The sequence below is a fragment of the Anopheles maculipalpis genome, chromosome 3RL (genome assembly GCF_943734695.1).
Source record: "Anopheles maculipalpis chromosome 3RL, idAnoMacuDA_375_x, whole genome shotgun sequence".
NCBI lineage: Eukaryota > Metazoa > Arthropoda > Insecta > Diptera > Culicidae > Anopheles > Anopheles maculipalpis.
The window spans coordinates 26,876,819-26,893,914 of record NC_064872.1 but is presented as its reverse complement, the minus strand read 5'-3'; the positions used below and the strand labels follow the sequence as shown (position 1 = coordinate 26,893,914).

Genomic DNA, 17,096 nt, shown 5'->3' with positions numbered 1-17,096 from the left:
CAGCATAAAGTTTTATCAAACAATTTACAATTTTAAAATTTCGTCAGTTCAAGCCTGATTCAAAAGCTAATGCTAATCAATGCGAAAAGATTGTTCGCAAAAAAAGCCATCCGTATCCAACCGATGCCAGCGGCCTCAATCAAGGCCGTTGGCTTGTTTTATGAATAAAATAACACTTTACAATCGGAATCGATGCGTTTATCGGTTGCTTATGACGTGTGAATACAAATATGTTGGTGGATTTAGCCTTTCGGAGGAGCCCCAGCGGAAATTGGTGAATATATTAAGTAGAAATATATTTTTTAAAAAGGGAAGAAAATTATTTTATGATATCTTTTTAATCTTAAATATGCTACCTCCTAGCCTGGTATGCTCTACAGTTACCCGAGTTCAAATTTTGCTGCATCGGAATTTCCTCCAGGTTGCACTAATTTCCCACGACTATAATCGAGTCCGGATCGACTGATAGTAACAGGAGAGCTTCCTTTCGACGAGGTAGCTAGTATCGTGTCTCAGAAATTAAAAATTCAAATTTAAATTCTAAGTTCTGCCCTTTTCGCAATCAATTTTAGAGCTTCGGTAGACTGTGGTAACTTTCGATTTGCTATTGTGTTGTATTGTATCAAATTTGAGTGTAAAATTGATGCTGCGCTTTCCGATCACAAACAAGATCGAATTATTGAAATGATACTAGGATTTCATTAATCACTTTGTCGTTGATTGCTTTGCTCATTTTTATCATTTTTTCATTTTTTAAATTTTTAATAAGCATAATTTGATTTTTATTTTTTATTTAGTTTAAGTATTTAAACACGGCGCTGTATTCTTCGTATTATGCTGTTAAAATTCGTCCTTCTTGTGTTGATTTTGTAAAAATTTCGCAAGGCATTTTCTCCTTGTTTTTTTTTTGCCTTATTTGCTTCAACCGCTTTATTTACTTATCAGGCGGAACCGCTCACGGTCCCGCGCCGTAGTCCGCTAATCCGTTATCCGTTATCCCGGCCTTTATGGCGGATGATTCCACGCCATCCTTCCACCTCAATCTGGGCCTACCACGCCTCCTCAGTCCGTCTAAAGGATGGCCTAAAAGGATGTTCAGAGCTGAGTCATCCAGTGCCATGCGTATAACATGGGCAGCCCAGTGGATCCTGGAAAGCCTAATTCGCTGCACGACGGTGAGGTCGTCATGCAGTTCGTACAGCTCGTCGTTGTAGCGGCTCCTCCATTGTCCTTCCACACATACGGGGCCAACGATCCTTCTGAGCATCTTCCTGTCGAACGCGGCTAAGAGGCCTTCGTCTGTTTTGGACAGGGTCCATATCTTAGAGGCGTATGTGAGTACTGGGACTATAAAGGTTACGATACAGTCCCAGCTTCGACCGTCGCGACAGATTTTTGAGGTGAGATGTTTCCTCAAGTTGTGGCTTTTTTTTGCCTTATTCCAGGTATATTCTAAGACTAAAAGGTTTCGCTAAGCAACGAGGCCTCCCTGGCAGTCGATACCCCTCCCATACCATTGCATTGGGATCCACACAGTGACCTTGTCGTGGGTGTAGCCGGATATTTATTCAACCAAATATTCGCAGCTTAAATAAGCAAAATAACTGATGAGGCAAACTAGAGAACCTCGTCTCAGTTCGCTCTAAGTCCGCTTTAATTCTATCTCAATGGAAACTTCTTTCATTCAATCATACATATGTAACAAATTGTTTTTTCATTATTAATGTTCCAGTGTAGTTTAGTTTCATAAAGTAAATTACGAAAATCACGAACTGTATCTTACAGAATTTTTAAACCATTTGAATAATGCTACCATGCTTCCGATGTATAAAAGTAAAGCATATTTCGACGCCTTATTGCTTCGGAACAGTCTGCCGCATTTGACTTTTCAGTATTAGCTATCCACCGACACTGACCGATGGTCCCAAAACTCTTTCGCTCGCTCGAAGATACCTTCACTCTGGCTGAACTCGCTGCCACCCTGCAGATACATCGGTGTAAATTCCCGATACGCCAGACATACCCGGCGATCCGTTATGTCCTCCCGTAAAACTGAATGTTCCCACTGGTAACGTGGAGATCCGTACAGTACTAACAAGGAACGCCTGGAAGATGGCAAGAAATAGTTCATCACATCAGTCAAATATTTCCTATTTTTGAACCAAAATCACCAAATTTACCTTGGCATCGGTATCCGCACGATACAGTGCTCAAAGCGAAGCATCATTTTCTCATCCATTAACTCCCCAAGAAGATCTTTTCGATACTGTTCCAAAAAGTGTAGATTATACTTAGTCTTCCCTTCGATGGACCGATACGGGGACATTGTTAGCACGGAATCGCTCAGCAAGTTCACCGTTACGATCCGTTCCCCCCAGATCCAACAATCGTCTATGTGCGGATCAATCGATGCACCGCGCTCTGGTGCATACTCCAACGAGCATTGTTCAATCGTTTGAAAGGTGGCCAACAGCGGAACCTGCTCAAACCGACACTGAACAAATTCGCTCACCCGGGGAAAGCCGGCAAACTGAGCTAGTCTTAGGCGCGTTTTCTTAAAGTTCGTTTTCGGTCCAAAGTTTTGCTTTCGTCGACCGCTCTGCGAAACGTCCCAGGGCAACTCGTCGAGCCCGTGCAGCAGATCCACTTCCTCTGCGGTGGACAGAAAATCGAGCTCAATGTACACACCGGGATAGGTTTCTCCCTGTATGCCACCGTGCTGTGGTGTGTCCGCATGTTCCGAAATCACTTTTTTCCAATCCCATCCTGGGTAGATTTTGTTACACAGCGGACAAAACACGTATGCATCGGAGTTCTGAAACGAAAGCCCATAAAGCGTGTGTGAGAGGCATCCATGAGCGCAAACACGGCATTCGAAACAAAGAAAGTGAATTTCACCATTACCTGAAATGTGGTGTGGAAATCACTGCGCTCGATACCGAATTCGGCCTCACAGCTAAGGCACGTTCTACGGCCCTTGCAGCCGCATGGTCGTGGATAGTCCATCGAAAGGTAATAGGAATGGAGCACTTTTACCGCACAAGAATAACATTCAATTTATACAGAATACAGCACGTTTGTACAGGCCAATTTTATTACTTCTTTGGCTCCTGCTGGCGAGTATTTTGACAAGAATGTTTGTTTGTTTACATTTTACGCAGCATTTGACATTTGTTCTACGACATAGGGTGTACCAAATTAGTCGTTATTTTCCAACAGATTCAAATTGTTCGCTACGGGCCGTTATTGTTGTTTTACTGTTTTCCTTTAGTATAACAAAAAAACTAAGACCATTTTTGCTTACGTGACCATATTGTGCATTATTTTCCTAGTAATTTTAACTTTTTCTGTAATTCTACAAAAACAACAGTATCCAACTTTCTTCAGATTCGTCAGCACTTTATCCTTGGTCCATGTAAACTTTGCGTTCCTTGAGGCCTAGAAAAGTCTCATCCCAGCGTTACCTTCCGGAAAGATACAAAAAAAGGCTGGTTCGGAAGCGCAGACCATTCTCAATAAAATTAGTAATTCATTTTCTCACAAAAATAAGAACATTTCTAAATTCCTAACAAATATCGTGTTTATTAGGCCACACACACACATTAAAAAATTAATATCCTCACGAATGTGCTGAAGTCTTGCATGCTGATTCTAAGTGGTTAAAAATGGATACTTTTAAAAGAAGAAATACAATAAAAAAGAGATACATTCAAAACGACATCCAATAGACCAACACAAGTCTACACCGGACATTCAGCTATTAGCATCCGAGTCTCGAAAAAAACAGATGCAACTGGACGACACCAGAGAACATCTCAAATGTTTAAAAACAACGTCACGGGACAATGGTCACTACCGTACACCTGCGTCCGGATTACATTATCCGTCACCTTATCCGCCAACCGCTCGGATGTGATGAAATAGTCCAGCCGCCATCCGACATTCTTCGCCCGCGCTCCTCCCATATAGGTCCAGAACGTGTACGCATCCTTCCGGTCGGGGTACAGCTTCCGGAATGTGTCGACAAACCCAAGCGACAACAGATGACTCATCCCATCACGTTCCTCCTGTGTGAAGCCCGCATTTTTGCGATTGGTCTTAGGGTTGGCCAAATCAATCTCTTCGTGCGCCACGTTCATATCGCCACAAAGTATAACCGGCTTTTTAGCGTCCAGCTCGCGCAAATACTTGTGAAACTTTTCATCCCATCTCATCCGCTTCGGCAGTGTGACCAACTTTTTCCCCGCATTCGGTACGTACACGCAAACGAGGTAAAACTTTTCGTACTCTGCCGTTAGGAGTCGACCGTCCTGATCCTGTTCCTCATCACCCAACCCGTACACCACGTGGATGGGCATCTTTTTCGAATAGATTGCAACGCCAGCGTATCCACCCGGTTTGCACAGCCAGTAGGGATGGTAGCCCTTGATGTGACGTGCTTCGTCCGGAAGCTGATCCTCGGTACACTTTGTTTCCTGCACGCACAATATATCTGGTTGTTCGTGTTCGATAAACTCAAGCCCACCTTTGCCGATCCAGCCACGTAGTCCGGCTACGTTCCAACTGGAGATTTTATAGTTCCATGGTTTGGTTTCGTCCAGTGCAAAGTTGATGGTACCGTAGTCGGTGGCACATTTGTTCATTTTTGGTGCGGCAGCAACTTTCGCTTTCTTTTCTTTGGTTGGGACCGCTTCAGGTTCCTCTTCTTCGTCGACCGGTGCTTTGGTCCTTTTGCGTTGCGTTACGGTCGGAATGTCTGTGTAATGTACGATACGAGTGTGATTGGCTTCTAATGTGTGTGTTTTACAGTGAGTTCAAGTATACGTTAGTTGCATATTTTATTGTGAAAGAACGAGTTTCAGTTGATAGGAGTTATGAGGATAGTGTAATGCATCTTAACATTTGATAGCGGAATTCATTCATTAACAATTTATTTGAAATTGACAACAAGTATTCGTCTATATAAATTGCGTTTTTTGTTTATAAAAATAGTCGTAGGACCCTAAATAACTACTAGGATATTTAGAAATGCAGTCCGATAGCAACCACGTTGATAAACTAAGCAGTTGAAACTATTGTTTTACAGCTGAAGATACGAAAAATGCAAGCGCTAACGAATACTTTTTGAGAATACATAAAATATAGAATAATCAATCAATCAAATAAAACACAGAGATAAGTTGGAAGAGAAATTAATGGTTCTGTATTTTTTCCATGTCTAACTTTGAATGAAAAAAAAAGAAATTTAAAAGGTTCTATAAAATCTGATAGACAAAAACCTTAAACTCGCCTATTTTGATAATGCAACTGAACGTATACTTTATATAATCACCCTTAATGAGGTTTACCTCCATTGCTTGCCTCAGCTGTAGCTGCTTTTCTCTTGGTCTTGCTGGGGCCAGCTTCTGCTTCTCCATCAGCTGCATGAATAAGATTCATACTTCTTTAAACAGAAAATATGTTTGTCTAGATATAGGCAAACTGTCTAGTTAAGACAGATTTGTTTATGACAGAGCGTACACTAACTAAGCCAATAAAGACAAATGAACCCAACATATGTAACCAAAGTTTGTTATTTCGTTAATTATTCAAACGCAGCATTAGTTTACATAAATTCATTTTAGTTCGACATAGTTCGACGGAAAATGTACAGGTTTGTACTATAAATGCAATTACTACAACTAATACATGTTTCGTTAGTTAATATGTAATAATGCAAACAGATGTCAATGAAAGTTAATATATATAAAGATATTATTAAGTGTGAGATTGTAAACAAATTAATTACCCTTGCTCGGTACAATCGCCTTTCGAGTTCTGCCGCGCTTTGGCTGTGGTTCTACAGCCTTTGCTTCGGATGTGGAGGTGGTCACTAGGTAAATACAAAAGCAAATCATGTTAATAGCCATATACTGTAGGCGTGCAAGTGCACAAAATTTACCAAAAGTGAAGAAAGGATATTCTCGAGGATGCGGAGAAATTGCATCTGAACTACTCGTTACTAAGGGTAGAATTTACTACTTACCTTCTGGAGTGATCTCCTCGACAGAGGCAACCTTCTTCCGGCCTCTGGCATTCGGCTTAGTAGCCGTGATAAGTTCAGCCTTGGACTGAGATTTTTCCTCCTCTACCGTTTCTTTGGCAGCAGTCGTTTCATCCATTTTATCTAAAACTAGGTACATATCAAAAATAAGAATTTTATCTATTATTTAACGCACACAAATTTACCTTTGCCTCTTCCACGACCTTTTGGTTTTGGAGGACTAGCTGATACCTCTGGCTCCACAGTCTTCGTGGCATTCGACTTTGCTTTCCCACGTTTAGTAGGCACCACTGGAGATTCCACCAGTTTTTCCGGTAAATCAGCAGGCTCCGCCTTTTCAACCTTTGTTGCCTTCTTAGTTGCATCCTTGGCAACCGTTTTCTTGCCTTTCGTTTTCTTTTCTTCGACCACCGGGCTGCTTGTGTTGCTGGTAGTGTTTTCTTCGGATTGCTCCACAACCGCTGCCTTCTTCACCGATCGTCCACTCTTCTTTACCGGTTCCGACTTTTCCACCGCCGGAGTCTCTACTGGCAAGCCATTGCTTTCAGCGTCTTCAGTCACAGCCGCCACCGCTCCGTTTGTTGTTTCCACCGGTGCTGCTGCGCTCTTCGGCGTCGTTCGACCCTTTTTAGCTGGTGCAGTCTTTGTCACGATCATTGGCTTCTCCTCTTCGACGGGAACATTTTTTTCCACCCCATTGCTTTGCTCCGCCGTTGCCTTTACTTTCTTGCCGGTTGCTAGCTTTCGCGGTGGCTTTTCTTTGACGACCGCTTCCGAAGCATTTACCTTCCGTTTGCCACCTTTCGCTTTCAGTGGTTCAACCGGCACTGCTAGATCGAGTTCCGGCTTGATCGGATTCTCCGTAATCGGTTGTAGTGGAATTTCTTCCTTTACGGCCTTCGGTTGACGGCCGCGCTTTTTTGGCTTTTCTTCCATCACAAAGAGTGACGCTACGAGGTGGGCTACCGAGAACTTGACTATTTACAGCTTTCACCAAATCAACACTTGGATGTCACAAATCCGGCGACAGGTTCCGTGTTCAGTAGCGCTACTGATTCTGATTGGGATATTTTTTACCGTGTCGCGTTGGAATGTTGGTTGTTTCTGGATGAGATTTACTCGCAGCGTACGGAGGAATGTGAGGTTTGATCACAGTGCACCGAAACCGCACCTACCGGATTCTGGAAAACTACACCACGAGCGAGCAAATTTTTCGTGCCGATGCCTACGACGATCTTCCGTGCAGATGCCGGGTAGCGAAAAAGGCGCGCGGCATTTGACTTTTCTAGGCGTATGACAGTTGGATGGATGTGTTTATATTCAGATCGGAGGATTCAAATTTAAATCACAACTCTAACGGTTTTTTTCGTTTGGTTTTTTTCCGGAAATAAGATTCCCGGTTTGATGTTTACTAATAACATAATTATTTAGATCTCATTAAACATTTCTTAACCATTTTTCTAGTAAAATTTAATCTCCGGAATCACCCACCCCAGAATCGTCAACAAAGCGCGCTTCCTTCGCCCATTCCTATCTTGAGCTGAAGCTTCCTCTTTGCCGGTAAAATGGCCTTCTCTGCGCATGCTTCGGAGCAAACGCTGGAAGAAAAACGTGTCATGGAAACCTTCGAAACATGCTGCCGCTGGTCGCGCGCCACATGGAAAAGCGCTTGCCGCTGTATGCGTTTCCGGGACATCAGTCATCTGTGTGTGTGCGTGCACGTGTAGTTGTGTCCGTGTGGGAGTGAGCATGCAGTCAATTTTTCGATTTTCTTCCCTGGAAAAGTCAGCTGGCATAGACCACGGCACGTAAAGCTCTACCGGGAAAAAGCCTCTCCTCCAAGATGTGCTAATATACTACGTTCTGGTGTGGATTGGATTGGTCCGTTGATGCGAGGTAAAAGAAGATTCCTCCCCCAAATGGTGTTGAAGAATAGTGATTGATTAAGAGTTCACGCATTCGAAACGTCGCTTCTGCTCTTGAGTAGCTTCGCAACATTCGCAGTTCCATCTTCAGGGCGCAGGAAAGCAGCTTTTACTACACTCAAATGTCGGCTACGTACGGCACGCGGATGGAACCGGACTATCCGCTTGACGACACGCTGGAATACTTTATCAAGTTCCCTTCACCCAACTTCCGGAGCGACACACAAACGGCTGAAAGTGACTATGTGTTTGTGTGCAACGAAACGAATGTTCCCATTGTGTTGCTGCTTGGATGGGCCGGATGTCAGGACAAGTACCTCATGAAGTACTCCAAAATCTATGAAGATCGCGGGTAAGTACTTGGGGATAATGGATTGAGAGAGATGATCGGGCGGGGGTTTGAAGGCCATATGTGCAAAGGAATGCTAATGACGCTTGTTTACATTATTGCGATAAACAGTCTCATCACCATCCGCTACACGGCGCCGGTGGAAAATCTGTTCTGGAAGCGTGCCGGGATGCATCAGATTGGGGAGAAAATATTGAAACTCATCTACGACATGAACTTCGACAGCCATCCACTTATATTCCACGTATTTTCCAATGGTGGAGCATTCCTGTACCAGCATATCGCGCTCGCACTGAGACGGTCCAAGTCTCCTATAAATATTTGCGGCATGATCTTCGATTCTGCTCCGGGTGATCGGCGGATAGTGGGGCTTTACCGTGCCATTACGGCTATCTATGGGAAGGAGCGACGATGTAACACACTGCTGTCCGCATTGATGGCGGTTGCAGCCATTTTACTGTGGACATTTGAGGTGAGGACAAAATTTATTGTATTGAGGAATGGAATAATAATCAAAATTTTGTTAACAGGACGCCTTCAATTATGTACTTAACTTTATCAAGCCCCGGGGCTACGAAGTACAAACCAATCCGTCGCACAATCTCAAGTACGAAAGCAATGCATGGCCACAGCTGTTCCTCTACTCGAAGGAGGATCTTTTGATACCCTACACTGTAAGTTCCGCTGCTAGTTTCCACTGGTTGTTTTCTATCCTAGTCATCACCAAACGAATCCTTTCCTTTCTGTTTCCAGGACATTGAAAAGTTTGCCAACTATAGACGAAGCTGTGGTGTGGACGTGCGTATGGTGTGTTTCGATCGTTCCGAACACGTAAAACACTACATCCGCCATCCGCAACAATACATTTACACCGTGTGCAAGTTTATCAATGACTGTTTATCTCACTATTATGGCAAATTTCACAACTAAACCCATTCAAAAGTGAGCTTTCCAGGTTTGATCGTTTGATCCCGTGGCGAAGGAGTTTGCAGTTATATTTCTATTTTGGTTGTAGTTTAACTTTAGTTAATATCGCAATGGCACAAATTTATTACATTTGATTGCAAAACCAAACGCACATTTTTTGAAACTGCAATTTAAAAAAACGCAAACAGACACCCAAACTTGAGCGGGTAGGTGCTGATCCCTTGGGGCGAGAATAGTGATTCTAGCAATTATTTTATTTAAATTCACGATATGCATAGCAATTACTTTTCGTGATTAACACCTTAGAAACGTAAAAACAAGCATCTTTGTAATGCCTTAATTCCGTGGTGCACAAAGGGCCTGCGTGTGTGTGTGTGTGCGCATGTACACGATAATTTTCTTAGTGACCGGCAGTATCATCAGTAGCGCAATAAAATGAAACTCCAACAAATGTGCATGTAACCGTACTAGGGGAACGGTAGCAGTGAAACGTGAAAAATCATTTCCAAAGGATTCAATAAAACTGATCATGTAATTAACAAACACTTGGAGATGTTCGATTTTCTTTGTATTTTTTTTTAAATTAACTTGGATTCAATCCAACCGTCATTTCAAAATGTTCCGTAAAATAATCTGTCATACCAGTAGAACAGAATATAAATAGAAACGCACAGTGGGTTCGATGTAATTTTAAACTGTCATTTTAAATATTCCACCTCAAACGTCAAATGTCTGTTTAGATTGTACCCAAAAGCGCCGGTTCGATGAGTGCCGTTCTTTTAATCAAAAAGTGTGTCGTGTTTGATTTCTTGATGTAGAAAAATTTATTAAATAATGAAACGATATTTGTTAGATTTAAGTAAACTGTTTAAGGACCATCGACGGAAAGCTTACATCGGATACCGGCCTACATGGACCACTGTTGCCTCCGTAATAGGTACCATACGCAGCACGTTCAACATACAATCGGACTTGTATATCTGCAGCGAGGAAGGAATATTCTATCCGGAAGGTGAACAAGCGGAGTTAATATGTGACGAAAAAGTCATAAAGTAAGTGAAATGTAATGAGCGGTGGAAAATATCGTATTATAACTTCACTTTGTTATTGTTTTAGGGTACTGCCCAAAGGCTCCGTGGTGACAGAAAAAATCCTGTCAGACGATGAACCTCGCCAGCGACGCGTTTCGAATGCTCAGCAAGAAAGCAGCACCTACGAAGACATCGAGGCAACGCTGCTGAACCTACCTAAACCGAAGCGCCATCGTGTGCGGAAGCGTAAAATAAAGCAAAATACTACTGAAGCTCCAGCACCTTCGCACTCCGGGCAGTCGTTAGAAAAGGTGCAAAAAGCTGTAAGCGATTCTCAACGTAACGGACACATTCAATCCTTTAATGAGGAAGCACAATCAAGCGAAAGTAGCAAATCGTCGGATGAACTTGAGCTTCCATATAGGAATCTAAATCGCAATATGAAGGCAAGAGTGGTACGAGCAGTTTCCCCATCAGAACTCATCGATCGGTCTGTTCGTAATGGTTCTGAGCCATCAACGGAAACATCCTCTACAGCTACAGCTAATGAGGTACCTTCGAATAGTGAACAAACCCAATCGAAAATCACAAACACACTCAACATAAAAGCAAGAATTGTTCGAGCAACAAACGTTACCGTGGAGCTCAAGCAGGAACAACTCAATGAAGCAGCTAGCGGCGCAATGGAACAATCATATCAACCGCAAACAACAGTAGAAGATACCGAGGTAATCGAAGTTGACGCTCCAACACATGTCGACGGTGAAGAGGACACCCATTGCAAGACATCGGCAGTTTGAAAGCAGTAAAAGCCGCTTCAAGTACCACCATGTGGTGATAACCGATTTGCCATCTGTTGCTGGCTCTCGTTGGGAGAAAAATGCAGTTTGCATGTACCGTACCATCCCCGGGTGGGTTAATTGGAAAATAAATACCGGTGTAAATGGTATTTAGCATTTCAAGCTTAAGTTACTTGTGAACATATCTGTTATTTCCGTTAAAATAACAAATGTCCAATGTATAAATAAATATTGTGTAGGAACTGGTAAAGAAGAAATTTTTCATCTAACTATCCAATAAAAGAAAATCGTTTTGGGTATCGAGCCACAAAATCTATTTTGATATCAGTTAGTTGAACATTTCGCTAAAACGTGCTAATCGTTGAATGAATCAAGAAAGAAACTCTTTACAGTTTTTTGGGCCACCCATCTTTACATTTATATACGCCCTAGGGTGCTGGATTCCAACCGATCTTCCTACTGACTTCGGAAACTGTTTTACTCAAAACAATTGTCGCGACGATCGAAGCTGAGACATGGGCTCTAACGAAAGCTGACGAAACCTACTGAGCCCAGTTCGAGAGGAAGATGCTCAGAAGGATTTTTGGCCCCGTGAACTCGCTATCGTAGAGTGCGCATTAGACTCGCCAGGCGCAGGCTTGTCATGTCATTAAAATGACACCGGACGACTCAGCCCGTAAAGTCTTTTTAGGTCGTCCACATGGACACATGAGAGTGCGTGGTAGGCCCAAATTGAGATGATGTGGTGTCGAGTGACAGACGACGGCGCTGGACCGCGAGCGATTTAGAGAACTTCTGCAGCAGATAGTTTAGATGTTGATATTCAATCTACTAAAATTAGGTAAGGTTAACCCTAGTAGAAGTATCAAAATCAGCTTTTTAGAAAGCGATCATATATAATTGGCGATCACTGAATGTGATTAACATTATTTCGGAATTTAAGTTAATTTATAGTAGCGTCAGCAAATGGTTCCACATTAAAAAATCGCAAACACAGTAACCAAAGTGTAGAGCACAACAAATTACATTTATATTTAAATAACACGATACAAGGCAAATGGTGAAGCGATGACGAATCCTAATGCTCGTTTATGTTTTTTTTTGCTTTTCTCTTGTAGTGTAAAACACTTATACTCCTATCTTCTGCCAAACAAAGGAATACGGGGCGCAAGCACGCACACGGTATTATGGGATGGTAAAATGATAAAAATGTAAACAGATGTGTGATGTGTGGTGTTTAGTAAAAAAAAGGCAAATGTCTTCTCTTAAACCGAACCGAAAGCGTAAATCCTTTGGTTGCTGGCTACTGAAAAGTATGGTTTTGGTGTATTCTATTCGGCTGTGTGTATGTAATTGTGCTCCTTCTCCTTCTTCTTCTCGGTGCCATGCGCTCATAATTCTTTGTTTGCCATCCTCCCCGCCCAAGTTGGAACCCTACTAACACCTGTGTTTTTGGGGGCAGTTACATTGTAATGGTGTGTGTCCTTCGCTTAACTGCTGCTCCTTTCTCAACCGGAGTGCTGCTGGATGAAGTTTTCCAACTTTTCGGCATTCGCACCGGAGAATTGGGCGACCACTTCCTTCTTCTTGATGAACAGGAAGGTTGGCATGCTGGCAATGTTGTACTGGGCCGCCAGTTCCTCACACTCGTCCACGTCCACCTTCACCACGACGATCTTGTCGGCGTACTTGTTCTGGAACTCTTCCAGCTTCGGCGCGATCACCTTGCACGGTCCGCACCAGGTAGCGAAGAAATCGACCACCACCAGCTGATCGCCGGCCGCTTCGAGCTTGTTGTTGAAGTCATCCTACACACAGGGATGCGATTCGGCGAGATCAGAGCGAGAATGCACCGCGAGAGAACCAGGAAAATGATGCAATTAGTAGACTGGTTTGTTTGTGGGTGTTTACTTTTTAAAAGGTATATAGGTGGCCCCCGATCATATTTGTCGCGTGATTTATTTTAGATTTTTACTACAAACTATCATCCATCGCTGGGGCAGGGGGAATATCTGTAACTAGGCGTGAGTAATCGCAATGCTCTGCGGCACAGTGCAATAAAGCTTACATTGCATTGAAGGAGGTTGACAGGATGATCTCATCGTATTTTCTAAATACAGTGCTGGACAACAATAGTGCAACTATGTCATACAGTTGAATTTCAAAAAATAACAGACTGCTTCAAGACCTAGGAGCGATCAGCTAAATCTCCGTTTATTATTCTATGTTCCGGATTTATTCATAAAAAATAGGAGATGCTTCTGTTGGAAATCGACGATAATCCAATAGGCGAATTCAAAGATAAATTTTGTACAGCACACGGCCGATCTTATCTAGGATCTTCTTCGGCATTTTCACGCATACTCTAACGCGTATGTTCTAAGTAAAGAACGTTGAGGATACCAGGCGTTCGGTTTGTTTCCTTATCAATTTCTAATGCATTTAACGTCGGATTTTTTCTCCACGAGTGATTAGATGGTGTAAACCCCAAATCAGTTATAACCGGTGATCAGTGTCTGCCCCTTGAAATCTATTTCTTTGCTTCGAGATAGCGCCGATGTCAGGAACAAAAAGATTTAAATTGCAATTCTTAGACAAATCTAGCTCCAGGTGAGTCACTAGAGCATCGGATTATTGCGTGAAAAAGCATTTTAAAAAGTCTTTATATTCTATGAGCAAGTTTCTGTATACGATTTGATATGCATGTTAAGGCTAATTCCAATTTAGGATAGGACTGACTATGTTCACTACGTGGTATTAATAAGTCAAGCAATACGGCCAGGCCGTTCCTCAAAGGAAAAAGAATTATTCGTGTTCAACAAATCTAGTAATAGTGCCTGTCATCTCTGAATTTCTTCTTTGACAACTTCAAGAGGTCTTTCTTTCTTCATACGATATACTCCATGATTTGTTAACCATGCTTGTTGTACATTGTTTCCATTCCATAACTGTTATTGAATTTTAAAACATGTTCACCTTTTAAGATATTAGATGCACATTTAGAATTGTTATCGAGTTGAAATGTTCATATTCAATGCATTATCTCCACTTTATTGACCTGCTCATAGCAGAGCATGTTGTGATGACATGGTCAGGTCGCCCAGTCCCGCTTCCAGGAAACTCGCCTCAAGGGCAGTCCTCCATCATATTTTAGATGCATATTTCATTGAACATTCACAACCTTTGCATTTTGAAGGACATTTTTGAACGAAAATTGTCCCATTATTCAATTGGAAGAATGGAAGTTAGAAGAATAAGTGAAGTTATTGGAAAAACTTCATCAACATTGACTCTGGTGCAACAAATTTGTTGAACCAACGTGTTGCGCATATTCAGTTGATTACTGTATAGTGCAGGGTGACTTCATACTTCCTGCTACAGCATTGCTTTGGGCTTAGTTTAACTACTCAAAAGAAAGCTTGTTGCAGATAGGGAAAAAAGCTTTTTCTACAGCTCGCACTGACAGCCAACCAATGGCTACCAATGGTGTCATTTCTCGTACACCATTAAGTCTAAATGATGTGCCGCCTTTCGAGCGACTATTTCTCGTCAAGGTTGTTTTTGCATGGCAGCTTCGACAAACACTGCAGCAACGCAGTACACAGTAATAAATGATGAATAATGGAATTAATCCGAGATCACAGTTGTATCGGATTCCGGCACCGCTTGAATGTTCGACGACTAACAAACCTGCAGCTGCAAGTTAAACGCTCAAGGCCAAGCTCGCTATTAGTAACCAAGTTTTCAAATGACTCACTTACCGGACAACAGGTACGTTGGAGGTGTTAGAAATATATTGTTTTTACACATTGCTTTAAGCTTTTTAAAAGCAAGAATTCGCTCCCAAAGGCTGCGAGAGAAAGAGGTGATGAAACTATCCATTAAAACGGGTTTCACCCTTTAACACATCATCGCCATTCGATCGGAGTAGGCGATGAAAATGCAAACATCGCCGGCTCGGTCGCGGGTATCAAATGACTCGAAAATTTGGTCAGCAACATGTTTTCTACTCCCCGTTCCCCCGGGAGTCTAGTGTATGTTTTGATGTTAGTTTTTCTAATTAAATCGAGTGTCTGTGTGTATTTGTTTGGCGCAGAGAGGGAGCCTTCACCGTGAAGTGCAATCTAAACACAAGCTAGCCCACACAGAGACAAGAGGTTGAAACGCTTCTTCCTGTTGGTGGATCACAATTTACAGAAACGAGTGAAATATTTCGCTAATCGTATTTGCTACCAAACAGGGGAATGATCTGGAAAGGGAAAAATACAGCGCGCCATCTCATCAGGCTCTGTTCCGATGGCCACTATCGGTTAGTGGAGGTCCAATGTAGTGATGGGTAAATCCTCATTATCATCCAATGGGTTTGTTACAGAACACATACTTTTTTGGCTATGAAGGATGCGGAGGCAACACAGGAATAGCTCAAGAGCGATTTCGATTTCAATCTAGAGCAATCCGTACTCCGGAGCAATCTGGAGCAACCTTCAAAAGATTCCGCAGTGCACTCCGGAGATAACTCTGAATTACTACGGAGTAAAGTTCGGATTGTTCCGGAGTAAACTCCGACATGTTCCGTATTAAAATCTGGATTTCTCCGGAGAGAAGTCCGGATTGCTCCGGAGTTGGCTCCAGATTTTTTACGGTGTTGAATCCGATTTTTATACGTTGGAGCTGGAGTGAATTAATTAACCCACTCCGGAGTTCCCACCACTAGTCCAATGTATGTACGGGATGATATGATGTTGGTACGATGAGACGGCAGCAGAGCAATAGCAAAAAGCTCACGTCATGCAGCCAGCAACCTTCCTATTCTTGCTCCACACAATCGCAGCAACCCATGTGTGTTGCCTAGTAGAGAGGGTGCCGCAGATGGGGTAACCGCGAAAGTAAGCTTATCTAACCGCGGGAGTATCGCACATCCCTCCCTCCACCCACCAGCACGCACACACATTCACATATGGCTCACGATAGCGTCTGTTGAAAAGATGCGTTTGCTTCTTGGAATTGTTTCTTGTTGTTTCCCTTCTATCTCGCATCGCATCCCGCCGTTAGAGACATGCAAAGATCATTCCTTGGAAACAACTGTCCATAGAGCGGGGGGACGATGGGGCTTGCGAGGAGTAATTTTTCGTATCGTACCACATAAATGCCCATTGATTTCCTACGACACCCTCCCCATCACTCAGTGTAAGGGAGGCTTTGTAACAAATGGCGGTCGTGCAGAGAAGGTCGAACATAAATGCACGAATAGACACACACATAAACCCCAAACCAATACAGCGAGCGACTTAATTAGCCTATTGCTGACCGCGATGACGATGACCATTCCTTCCCATGCAGCGGCGCCCGATGCCTACTATATTGCTTGGCGGTTGGTTGACGCGCTTCCCACATCCGAAGTGTGAGAGAGTAGTAGGAAAATGACGAACGATATAAGAAAGAAGAATAATCGAAACGAAGCTCCACAAATCAATTCTCTCGTACATCTCCCGGGGAATCCAATGATGGGGAGGGAAAACATTGATACTTTGGAATGTGAAGATTAATTCCTGATTGGAATCTGGGGGTTGAGCAAAAAATCTGGTCCCCATGCTTTCACGATTTTTTTTGGTCAAGCCGGCCGGGAGCAACTTTGCCCGCTTAGGTGTGTGAGTGTGTACGCGGCGTGCTGTTGAGGGTTGTTCACTTTACACTATTTTGCACGGAACACAACACAGTTGCTATACTTACGGAATCTTTCACCATGTACACCATTTTGGCTTTTTGGGTTTTAAGGCAAACGCGACCACACAAAGTACGATTGAGATGAAACTGTACAGCGATGACTGTACGCGACGGAAGAGATGGTACGACAAACACGTCCGCTTCGATTGACGTCGATTTTTTCTACTCGTTCGTCCGCGCTTGACCACGAATGACAGCACAGAAATGCGCAACACAGCGGAAGGTCGTATTTCGAAGCGGTTGGGTCGAATTGTCAATTGATATGTGTACGGAACAAGTTTGAAGAGCGTTTTGTAC

General features: G+C 42.9%; 6 protein-coding genes across 7 annotated transcripts in view; 2 read left to right on the top strand and 4 right to left on the bottom strand.

The window, feature by feature from the left end:
• LOC126565133 (uncharacterized) overlaps nucleotides 1-17,096 on the bottom strand; it is a 358,067-nt gene that overhangs the window by 284,247 nt on the left and 56,724 nt on the right. The gene's annotated exons all lie outside the window — the stretch shown is intronic.
• LOC126565641 (alpha-ketoglutarate-dependent dioxygenase alkB homolog 4) lies at nucleotides 1,856-3,024 on the bottom strand. Its single transcript, XM_050222837.1, has 3 exons — nucleotides 2,905-3,024; nucleotides 2,181-2,815; nucleotides 1,856-2,105 (listed from the first exon to the last, which is right to left on the bottom strand). Exons 1-3 carry the CDS (start codon nucleotides 3,004-3,006, stop codon nucleotides 1,895-1,897), a joined length of 948 nt encoding a protein of 315 aa, XP_050078794.1. The 5' UTR covers nucleotides 3,007-3,024; the 3' UTR covers nucleotides 1,856-1,894.
• LOC126564304 (recombination repair protein 1) lies at nucleotides 3,816-6,979 on the bottom strand. Its single transcript, XM_050221306.1, has 5 exons — nucleotides 6,229-6,979; nucleotides 6,026-6,166; nucleotides 5,789-5,872; nucleotides 5,349-5,420; nucleotides 3,816-4,756 (listed from the first exon to the last, which is right to left on the bottom strand). Exons 1-5 carry the CDS (start codon nucleotides 6,977-6,979, stop codon nucleotides 3,816-3,818), a joined length of 1,989 nt encoding a protein of 662 aa, XP_050077263.1.
• Nucleotides 8,074-9,247, top strand: LOC126565114 (transmembrane protein 53-B). The gene is made up of 4 exons (XM_050222256.1): nucleotides 8,074-8,320; nucleotides 8,429-8,789; nucleotides 8,848-8,991; nucleotides 9,071-9,247. Exons 1-4 carry the CDS (start codon nucleotides 8,091-8,093, stop codon nucleotides 9,245-9,247), a joined length of 912 nt encoding a protein of 303 aa, XP_050078213.1. The 5' UTR covers nucleotides 8,074-8,090.
• Nucleotides 10,056-11,075, top strand: LOC126560503 (uncharacterized). The gene is made up of 2 exons (XM_050216462.1): nucleotides 10,056-10,296; nucleotides 10,361-11,075. The coding sequence occupies exons 1-2, from the start codon at nucleotides 10,079-10,081 to the stop codon at nucleotides 11,073-11,075; spliced, it is 933 nt and encodes a 310-aa protein (XP_050072419.1). The 5' UTR covers nucleotides 10,056-10,078.
• LOC126565670 (thioredoxin-2-like) overlaps nucleotides 12,537-17,096 on the bottom strand; it is a 286,777-nt gene continuing 282,217 nt past the window's right edge. For both annotated transcript variants that reach the window (XM_050222870.1, XM_050222869.1), the window contains exons 2-3: nucleotides 16,806-16,834; nucleotides 12,537-12,883 (exon numbers count right to left, since the gene is read on the bottom strand). In XM_050222870.1, coding sequence (XP_050078827.1) covers nucleotides 12,584-12,883; nucleotides 16,806-16,829 — 324 coding nt within the window. In that variant the 5' untranslated portion in view covers nucleotides 16,830-16,834 and the 3' untranslated portion in view covers nucleotides 12,537-12,583. The remainder of the gene's footprint in view (nucleotides 12,884-16,805; nucleotides 16,835-17,096) is intronic.